General features: G+C 33.0%; 1 protein-coding gene across 1 annotated transcript; it reads right to left on the bottom strand.

Moving 5' to 3' along the window:
* Positions 1–395: 395 nt before the first annotated feature.
* LOC100162566 (glyoxylate reductase/hydroxypyruvate reductase) lies at positions 396–10,671 on the bottom strand (the record flags this gene model as incomplete). The annotated part of the gene is given in 4 exon segments (XM_001949986.4): positions 396–560; positions 707–873; positions 8,721–8,910; positions 10,560–10,671. Coding segments are annotated over 3 exon segments (496 nt in total), but the record flags the coding sequence as incomplete, so codon positions are not given.
* Between the last annotated feature and the right edge of the window lie 1,174 nt (positions 10,672–11,845).

The raw sequence follows: 11,845 nt of genomic DNA, 5'->3' as shown, positions 1-11,845 counted from the left end.
TGATTATTTTTTAAAGTTTGAAACAGTGATAAATTTAAAAAAAATTCCAACGTCACGTATAGTTTTTCCAAGCAGTCACCTATATCCAAGAACTAACTACATACGACGGTTGTAGGGCAGACCTTAATGGCTTAACTTCAATGACCAGTCGAGAACTGTATTCAACGTGCGAGTATAATCGCTTAAATAAAAAAAAAAAAAAGGTGAGAAGTCGCTGTGCTGCACATAGTATAGGTTGTCAGTGTAGGTACCTCGTTATTGCTCTAATGGCTGTAATTAGGTATCTACCTATTATATTGTATAGTGATATTATGATATTATATCAAAACATATCAAAGATAAAAATCAATCTATATTATATTAGTATATTACATAGTATATATCTCTATACTAACGTCCGCGACCGATGTTCACCAATATGGCATTGGATTTCATGGTGGCGATCCGTTCTCTGCTGACAATGAATTTCGTATCTTCGTTCAAGGCCGCAGCGACCACGACGAAATCGCTACGCTCCATCAACTCGTCCACCGTGACCAACTGTCCACCGAGGGCTTTGACTACGGAAAAGACACTTCATAATTAATGACAGCTTTGAATTTAATGGATTTGCTATATTTGTTTATGTTCTTTTAGCCCCCGATTATCGATTATAAGTTCACATGCATAGAATGTAAACGGTAAACCCGTAGAGGAAAATACTTACCGGCTGGTTTTTCACTTCTACTGGTGTACAAAAGCTGGGACAGTTTGAAATTGATCAATTTTTCAGCGATCGACGTACCGATGCTGCCGCAACCTATGATGCCCACGACCGAGCCTTTTATGCTTCTACCACACATCCACCCGGGAACCCATTCTTGCCATCCACCACTATATATATGTAAAAAAAAATACCATCAGCTTTTAACAGATCTATCAGCGTCCTAAATTAATTTTATTATTTTATTAATTTGATTTTCCATCTAGCATAAGTGCGTAACGCAAGTAGGTATTTCAAAATTCAAAATTTAATTTAGTATCTATATAAATAATTTATGAATGGGGTACGGAGTGGCCGAGCGGACTAAGGCATCGATTGCGACGCGCACCGTCGTCGGTTCAAACCTCGGTTTCGGCCGGCACTTCTCTTCGGACAGTCATGGTGTCTGGAGAGAGAGGTCTCCATCCCCCACCCTGGCATGGCAATACCTACGGGTGCCCCTTGAAAATTCTGCCAAATAAAAACACACGTGTTTACATAAACCTACAGTGCCCCTCCCCCACCGTTAAAAATTATCCAATGGCCTAAGTTGCCACGGGTTAATTAATAATAATAAAAAAAAAAAAATACTTAATTTAAGTATAATTATTGTTTGAAAAAAATTACCAATATTTATACTATAATATTTATTGTTTAAATATACGTCATAACTCATAAAATAGTGTGTAATGTTCTTACTTTTTATTCTAATTAAATAATAATATTTATTATTTTTACTTTAAAAAAAAATTAAACAATGTTTAGTTATACGAATATTATTTTTTCCAACTATTTTTATATGAAAAACTAAAAAAATATAAGTCTTCAAAGGAAATGTTAAGTAAATGTGCATTGAATACTGGTGGAAAAGTGGTCTATTATAGCCTATGGGTATTCAATGTTACTTATCAGACTCGCGGGTACGGCGTAGAGACGTAACTATAAATTTGGGTCCCCGGGGGTCGGAACTCGGAGCAGTATCAAATGTTGGGCCCCATGTATTTATGCTTCCAAAGTTCTTAAATTTTTAAATTAAAAAAAAATAATAATTATTATTATTATTATTTTTTATTTTATTTATTTGAGGCTCAACAACTAGCTGAGGTCACTAGCCTGTTACTGTGGGGGAGGGTAAGATTGGTTTTGGACACGTGTATGTATGCATGTGGCAAGGATTTGTCACTATAAGAACCCGGGTGGTCACCCATCCGGGAAATAGTAGTACCGGTTGGTGCTTACTTTTAGATCATGTTTCGTGACTGAATGCAACCACTGCACCACGCCGCAACACGATTATTATTATTATAGATTATTTATATTATATTATTTACCAAGTAACTATTCAAACTTTTTTTCATTTGTCCATTTTTTCAGCTTCATTTGCTTAATTGCTTCTATGGCTAAAGCCTAAAACTGCTTTAATCACTGAGGCGTTTTTGTTCTTCTGTGCATATTAAATCAGTAAAATACGATTGAGAACGGCATTTTTGGTAACACGATTGAGAACGCTCGATATTTTATTTTTTTTCCAACGTTGACAAATTTAATCGAATGATAATACATTTGTGCACGATAATTTGTTGATATTGAAATAATTTAGAAATATAGGTATCATGTTAAATGTTATTAAAATTATAATTGAAACTCAATCAGATACAATATTGAAAATAGCTACGAACGATAGTTAGAGTCAAGGTACTATAGTAATATAGTAGTATCATTATAATGATGATTTGAAAATGTTGGTAATTACTAATGGTGTATCAAAAATTCATGATAACTACCTACATCTAATATTACATAAAGTTTATATTTTTGTAAAACCGTATTTAAGGATTATTATCCTTAGTATAAATATTTTAATAACTCAAAAACTACTTGCATATCAGAATTTTGATTTAGATACTTCAAAATTTTTAAGAGAATCACTCGCTAAATATTTTACAGTAAAAAAAGAAGATTTTCATTTGAAAAATTGAAGTTTGTATCGCCACAGCCCACTGGACATTCCTTGAGTAGTACAAAATTATCAGGAATTTGAAAATATGATCTTCTGGCATACTTGAAATTAGAATTTGAATAAAAGTATTATTAAAGGAAAAAATTGTTCTGTATATTATATATTTTTATAAGTTATACATTATATTTTATATTTTTTATTCATATATTTGTATTACATGACTTTTTTCAAGAATATTTATTTTATGCATACGGGCATAAATCTTTCAATAGCCAAATAAATAATATGGCAACGCTGCACGTAAATTCGTTCTCAATTGTATTCTTTTTTGGGGTTTTTTTGGGTCAGCGGTAAGTTCTTTGTTAAATTTAAGTGTTCTCAATCGTTCGGCCAAAAAGGTGTTGTTCTCAATCGCTCGATAGCCTATTAAATAATTTTTTACCAATTTCAATTTTGAGAATGATCGTTCGCCACATTGGCTGATGTTACTGGTAATATTAAAAATAATATTAAAGTGGTTTGCATTTTGATTTTATCATCCATGATTAGGTAGGTAGGTACAAATTAAATGAAAAAAGTTAATTTTTATTCATAAATTATTCAAAAACTAAACTCCGAAAAATGTATATTATATACAGTACCTATATAATAAGTTGGGAAATCAAATGTCTTAATTTGGAAGCAATGTATTTATAATTTAAGAATTTATATTAGAATGGAACGTCAACGATTTCAAAATCACTTTGGAGGAAGTATGCCTAAATTTTTTTCATTTTTAAATTTTAAAAACAGTTCTGCGATAGCAGTCAACCGGTGCGCACGCGTTCTCTCTGTGCGCTTCCAATGTGTTTACTATTCTCCTTACCTACCTCAAATTTCATAAATTTGCTTACAGGTTGTAATGTTATTCAACTTCCTTCTGTTTTGTGCGATTTTTTAAGTTATCTTATTCACTTGCTTCGTTACAAGTATACAACACAAATAAATTTTTTTTTCGCAAACCGCCTGGTGCGTGTATACGCGTTATACCGTATACGGACGTTTCTTATCTAGTGCCGCCGAGGCGGCCTTGTTGTTATTGTAATTACTATTATATTAATAAATACGCTATCGCTGTGCAGTACTTCGACTCTACCGTAATTAAACTAATCACAGTTCTATCTGAAAATGGCAAATCATAATAATAAACCTGCTACCTCGTCCACAAACGTTAATAAAAATATTGGATCTCATTCAAATAAAAATTCAAACAAAACTAACAGTTCTTCAGTCGGCGAGTGGAAAACTCAGCAAAAACCAAAAAGAAACCACTCGGACTCCTCAGTTTCTGATAATCCTACATCACCCACATCCCAACAAATACGTAAAAAATTATTTTCTTCAACAAATCGATTTGAAGTTCTCTCTCAAAATGTTAACACAGACGAAAACTTGGACAACAATCTTGTCGATTTAGAACCGCCGATTATTCCGGATACAATCAAACCCCCTCCTCCTATATTCGTCAAAGGATTAGAAGACTTCCCTGGTCTATGCCTTACCTTAATCGAGCTTATTGGTGTAAATAACTTTATATGTAAGTCTACGTCTGATAGTCTAAAAATCCAAACGTCGAACCCTGTTGCATACAGAGCACTAGTGCACTTTCTCAAAGATGAAAAAGCTGAGTTCCATACGTACCAGCTCAAGGAGGACAAGCCTTTACGAGTCGTTATTCGTAATCTCCACCCAACCACACCATTAAATTTAATCAAAGAAGAGTTAGCTGTTCGCCTATTCCAGGTAAGACAAGTAACTAATGTCCTCCATAAGGTAACAAAAAACCACCTCCCCCTCTTCTTCGTTGATCTAGAGCCTACTATTTTTTCAAACGAAATCTTCAAACTTACATCGCTATTGCACACCAAAATCAAAATAGAAGAACCGTATAAATCAAAAACTATTAGCCAATGCTTCAATTGCCAACAATATGGCCACACTAGAGCATATTGTGGCTATAAATCCAGATGTGTCCGCTGTGGTGATGAGCACCAGTCTTCTGATTGCCCTAACTCACGTGATCTTCCTCCAAAATGTGCACATTGCTCAGAGAACCATCCAGCCAACTACAAAGGCTGTTCAATTTACAAAGAGATTCAACGCCGGAAAAGACGCAGTCCAACAAGTAATTTTATACATGATAACCTTAGATCTAAACCTATAAATGTTCAAGGTAGCCACCTTCCTGATCACACTTTACCTAGTCAACCACCACCTCTAACAAAAACATATGCTCAGGCTACGCACAACACGCACACCAATAATATACCAACTGATCCAGAAACCAATGCTCCTGACATAAATAAAACGTTATCAACGTTTCTTGATGAATTTAAATCTCTCATACATCCTATGTTATCTCTTCTCACAAAATTAATCTCCAGCTTAATAGATAAAAAAGATGCCTAATTATAACAATAAAAATTCTGTCACTGACAACTCGCTCTTAATTCTACAATTCAATGCAAATGGACTTAAAAATCACGCCCTTGAACTAGAAACTGTTTTAAATAATAAGCGCATTGATATTGCGCTCATAACCGAAACACACTTTACTAAATATTCTTATGTTCGTATCCCTGGGTATACATTAATCAAAACTAACCACCCAGATAACACCGCGCATGGGGGCGTTGCTATATTTGTAAAATCCACACTTGCTTTTCATCCTTTACCAAACTTTTGCCAAGATTTTCTTCAATCCTGTGCTATCAGTCTTATTGTAAATAATACTTCACTCACTGTTGCAGCAATATACTCTCCTCCAAAACACAATGTCACTAACACACAATTCTCGGAGTTCTTTAACACAATTAAAAATAACTTTATTATAGGCGGCGACTACAATGCCAAACATCAGTCTTGGGGTTGCCGTGTGAATAACCCGCGTGGTCTTACATTATATAATTTTATAAACACTAAAGGATTTAAAGTATTAGCTCCTCCGGGTCCAACGTATTGGCCATCCTCCTCCTCAAAAAATCCAGATATATTAGATATCTTTGTGTCCAAAATCCCAAATAATTTATATTGCACCACTAAAAATATCCTTGATTTGAATTCAGATCACTCCTCTGTTCTTCTAACCCTTAATACAACTCCAACTAAAAAAGAAACACCACAACTTTTTAATAAATTTACAAATCACCATCAATTTCACGACCTTGTCAATGCAGAAATTCAATTAAATATTAAACTAAAAAAACCCGAAGACATAGATTTAGCGGTAAATAATCTAAATAATATCATTCAAAGAGCTGCCTGGTTGGCTACAAACACAAATCCTCCTCCTGTTATCCTAGACTCGCTTCCGGTGTATATACGTACAAAAATTGCTGAAAAGCGAAGAGCCAGAGCCCTCTTTCAACGCACTCGTCTTCCTTCCCACCGTCAAAATTATAACCATTTATCCAATTCCCTGAAAAAAATTCTTGTCAAATTTAAATCTACAACCTTCCAAAACCATCTATCTAATCTTTCTCCAAAGGAAGGTAGCCTCTGGAATACAACAAAACAAATATTACGTTTTAAAGCACCAAATCTTCCAATCAAAAAATCTGATGGCAGTTTAGCGTGCTCTGACACTGAAAAGGCTGACCTTTTTAAGCTTCATCTATTTAATACATTCCAGCCACACTCTAATATAAGTGATGATGCTCAATTGAATACTGTTGAAGAGTTTCTTAATTCTCCACTTCCCGTCTCTTTACCAGTCAAACCATTCACTCCAAACGATATTAAATATACCATTCAAAAAAGCTCTCTGAACAAATCTCCAGGCTTCGATCTTATAACTGCTGAAGTAGCTAGAAGTCTCCCAAAAAGAGCCATTGTCCATATCTCACACATATACAATGCAATTCTTAGACTTTCGTATTTTCCACTCCTCTGGAAATTTTCAACTATAATATTAGTCCTTAAACCAAATAAACCTCCTGATCTACCATCATCCTACCGTCCAATCAGTCTCTTACCATTCTTTGCTAAAATACTAGAAAGGTTAATTCTAAAACGTATACTACCCATTATTATTGAAAATAATGTACTGCCTGATACCCAATTCGGGTTTCGTGCTTCTCATTCGACGATTCACCAAGTGCACAGATTAGTTGACGCTATTTCCTATGCACTGGAACAAAAATTATATTGTTCGTGTGTGTTTTTAGACATCTCTCAAGCATTTGACAGAGTTTGGCATGACGGCCTACTGTATAAGATTAAAAAATTCCTTCCACCTGCTTACTATCTAATTATAAAATCGTATCTCATAGAACGTCATTTTCAAATTCGCTATGGTTCTGCTCTCTCCGATATAGCAGTTATAAACGCTGGAGTTCCACAAGGTGGCATATTATCCCCTATCCTTTATAACATATATGCTTCAGACCAACCAACCACTCCTTTTACGTCAGTAGCCGACTATGCAGATGACAAAGTGATAATTTCCATCAACAGCGATCCCCTCACTGCCTCTTCAAATCTACAAAATCATCTTGCCTACATGGAAAACTGGTTTACCATATGGCGTTTCAAAGTTAATCAAAGTAAATCTATCCACACTACCTTCATCCTCAGACAGGCTCCGTGTCCAAATGTTTCTCTATATGGTACACCCATTCCTACCTCTCCTACTGTGAAATACCTTGGTTTAATAGTGGATCAAAGACTGACTTGGGCCCACCATATAAGAACCAAAAGACTAGCTCTAAACAATCGCCTACGCATGTTAAAAACGGTATTATGCAATAATAAATATACCTCCACGTCCACCAAACTTCTTATTTATAAAAGTCTACTCAAACCAATGTGGACGTACGGTCTGCAGTTATGGGGTAGTGCAAAAAAAACAAACGTAAACAAAATTCAAGCATTCCAAAACATTGTTCTAAGGAAACTAACAAATGCTCCTCCCTACGTCTCAAATTTTTCCCTTCATTCAGACCTAAAACTAAAAACAATAGCAGAGGAATCCAAATGTTTCTATAAAAGATTTTACAACCACCTAAGTACTCATTCGAATCCACTTATCAAAAAATTGGCCTCCGCTACCATACCTGGTATTTCCCCAAGACGCCTAAAGCGCAAGTGGTGTCGTGATCTGTTATAGTTATAAAAAAAAAAAAAAAAGTCATTTATTTAAGTAATTAATTAATAATCCTCAGAAAGTGTCATCAATGGGTGGCTCCTTTCATCAAATTATTTTCCTGTTATATTACTCTTAGCATATATTCTTATTGTATTTAGAATACAGATTGTATATTACTTGTAAAAATAAAAAAAAATAAAAAAAAAAAAAAAATTTTAAAAACGCTCCACTGCATAATTCCGATATTGTTACATAGAACTCTTTGATTCCCAGCCCACGATCAGGGTCAGTGACGCCAATGTCAGTTTCATATTTAAAATGGTATTACACAAAAATAAAATCTGAAATAAGAGGTAGGTACCAGTAAACAGTGGATTTGTTAACTAAATTACGGCACAAATTACATGTACTTCTATCTAGATAAATAACTCGTATTATAGAGTCGTATAATATGTACCTAATATATTATATCTTATGGACAACCATTTTCCGCCCGGCACCAACCACCTAAATTATAGGTATTTCATCCACAATACTTCTACATTTTGTAAAGTGGTCAACGCAACTGGCCACTTAGCAATATCATATGTAATTTGTTATTGCTGTACGTAGGTAAAATTTCCAAACAATATAATTAGTGTTTTAACTTTTAAAATTGTATAGAATATACAAATTGTATTTACAATGGTAAAGCGATTGAGGCCCACCTCAGCGCTCTCCAAATCCCGGGCCCCGGCGCATTGCTGTCCCTTTCCATCCCAATATCCCATATAGTTACGCCACTGCAGGAGCACACATACTGACCTAAAATATAATATACACCAGCAGCTATAGCTAGCCGTAACAGTAAAAAAAGTCTTCATTGTAATTTGTAATACGATCCGTTCACTTACGTTTTCACTTCGCGGTTCGCTTCGAAAAACCTTCTGGTGGTGGCTATGACGAGGCCCACGGCGATTTCCGCTACTGTTTCCACCAGAATGCCCGGCGTATTTCCCAAACGTACACCATATTTTTTCATGGACGTGATGTCAATGTGATCATATCCCACCGACATGGTAGAGACCACTTTAAGACTGGATCCTGTATTATATAACAATATAGCTATGGTTAATGTTTACGTTGCGATACAACTTACAAAGATATAAATTAGTAATTACTACAATGTTTAAATATAAAATAGTATGTAATCATTGATATCAATGATTATACTTATACACAATATATTACAATATCATAATTAATATAACCTGCATCTGCAATTGCAATTCTAGGTGCAAGTATGGCACAGACACACAGTAATACAGCATTTGGCAATAGGTATCATAAGTCATAAAGATATAAGAAAGTATGTAAGTGAAATATTATAAATATATAAAAAAAAATTAAATGACTTTATTTGGGTCGTCCGTAAAAATAAATTTTTACTATTTGCGCCACAGCAGCAGAAAACAAATTTCCATTGTAATCTGCACCACAAATTTCAAAAACATGCCGGTTATTTAATTGACATGTACCTATAATATATTTATAAATAAATTATATAAAAATTCTGATTCGCAGCAGTATATTATCAGCTAGGCAATCTACCTGCGGTAGATCGCGGACCCCGTGCTGTATGTACGTTAGTGTATGATTTAACTCTAAAGTATCAAAGTTATACCAAGTTTGTAGTATTCTACCTATGGTGGATTGATATAATCAATTAATACAAAATCCTAACCTAACCTAACCGTACTAAAATAAGATGAATAAACGCAAACGCATAAAAAAAAATTCATTCAAATCGGTCTAACCATTTAGGAAGAGTTCAGTCACAACACACGTACAGTAGAATTAATGCGCTTAGCAACACATTCTGCGATTCATTTTTATATTATATGAAATCAACAAACATGCCCGATTAACCAATACTAACTAATATAATATAATGCATTTATATTATATAGTGCATGCACTATTGCGCCACTGTTGTATTTTTGACATACAAATTTGAGATTTCCTACCTTTCTGGTGGATTTTTCTAAAATTTTATTTCATAAAAACCTTCTCCTGGCAGTTACGAACATCTTAAAAAAAATTGAGCCAAATTGGACCAGCCGTTCTCGATTGATGAATTGTTATACATTTTTGTCTCCATTTTTATATATATAGATTTTATATGCATGTGCATATTCCTTACATCAGTAAGGAATCTAAATTTCCACCAATAAATTGGGCTACAAATATTGCGTCACTACTAATTACAATTTACAAATGCTTTCGAATCTATCATTCACGATTTAATTCAAAGTTCTATCGTCCACAACAATGCCATAATACTATTTAACACATTGGTCACATTCTGGACATATAGGTACTGAAAGAATTAAAAACAAACACTTTTATGAAAGTTAAAAGTGTTTATCTCAAAAACCGGAATTCAAATGTTAATACAAATCTGTAGGAAAATGTTTAACAAATATATAAAGTCTACAAACGAAGAAAAATTGACAGCAAAAACTTAGTTTATGGTTAAGTTATACAAGCATAAAATAAAAATAAATAAGATATTCTATAGGTAACTTCATTTTATTTGAAAAATTAATTTTATAAAACTAAAATTATTTGTTATATTATACACAAATATATTGTAAAATAATTTTTTTTTTAAAGAGGATAAGTGGGTGCCACTCTGGCTCTGCTATACAGTAGGTGGGTGTATATTAATTGCTCCGAAATGAACTTTTTACCTGTAAGATATCTATCGATTACGTCGCGTATCGACTCCACCGAACTTTTTTAGATATTGATTCCGCCAACCATCAATCCGCATTCCGCTGAATATTGGTAAGCTATTTGTTTTATTAATAAAAAAATGAAAAGACTTACATTTACGTGTAATGTGTATGTTAATGTTATTTAATGATATAATATATGTTTTATTTCATTAGTACACACTACACATTATAACTCTAATTATATGATAATTATTTAAATATCGAATAGATAATATGGGTACCATAATTTTACATTGTATATTTTATTATTTTCATATTATATAAATATATTTCAAAAATCACAATTTTACTTAAATTTGTAAAAATTATAATCACAGGTTTAATCACCTACCTATTTGAGTTATATTATTTTAACAAATGTTACATTGTATTTTTTGTTTTTTTTTCCGCCATAATATAATATGTACTTATATAGGTAATTGGGTTATATTTTCCGTTGTGGACGACAATGTTTGAATTGTTTTTTGAAATCTTTTAATTTAAATTTAAAAAAAATACATTTACTATTATGGTAATAAACTGTGTCTACCTATACTGTTAATTAAAAAAAAATTCTTTACAATATGATACATATAACATATCGATTATTGTTTAATAAACAATCGGCGGAATCAACATAAATAAATATTTGGCGGAATCGATAGTCGGCGGAATCAACATAAACAAATTTCCGGCGGAATCGATAAAACCCCCAGTAGGTTACAAATGAGTCACTGTAATGGATGGTACCATTTAATACGTATTAAATTTGAATTCAATGATATAATATTAATATCATTGTATACGAAAACGATTCTGAGTGGAGACGGTTTGTAAGCCTAGGATACTTTATATTATATTCGTGTTGTTATTATTAATACTAGCCAGTAAGTTGAATTAATATTATACACATATATCATCATATTTCAATATTTTATATAATAATATACATAAGCAGGGGCGGATTGGCCTATCGGGAAATCGGGAAACTTCCCGATGGGCCGGTTCTTGTGAGGGCCGGTAGGGCCGGTATAATTTTTATAATATAATTACAAAAAAAATTATATTTTTATAAATTAAGCACATAATATATTAAAATAAATTAAATACCTACGAAGGTATTATTTTGAATATCTTAAACTATTGCAATTCATAGTAGGAATTTTGGTATTTACTATTTAAAATATTTTCCCTCAAATTCATGCTAATGTATTATTTAGAAATCTGTGGTATTGGTATTTTAGTATTTATATTTTATA

Source organism: Acyrthosiphon pisum, chromosome A2 (genome assembly GCF_005508785.2).
Source record: "Acyrthosiphon pisum isolate AL4f chromosome A2, pea_aphid_22Mar2018_4r6ur, whole genome shotgun sequence".
NCBI classification, from domain to species: Eukaryota; Metazoa; Arthropoda; class Insecta; order Hemiptera; family Aphididae; genus Acyrthosiphon; species Acyrthosiphon pisum.
Note: the sequence above shows the minus strand (reverse complement) of the source record. Positions and strands in the feature narration are given on the sequence as shown.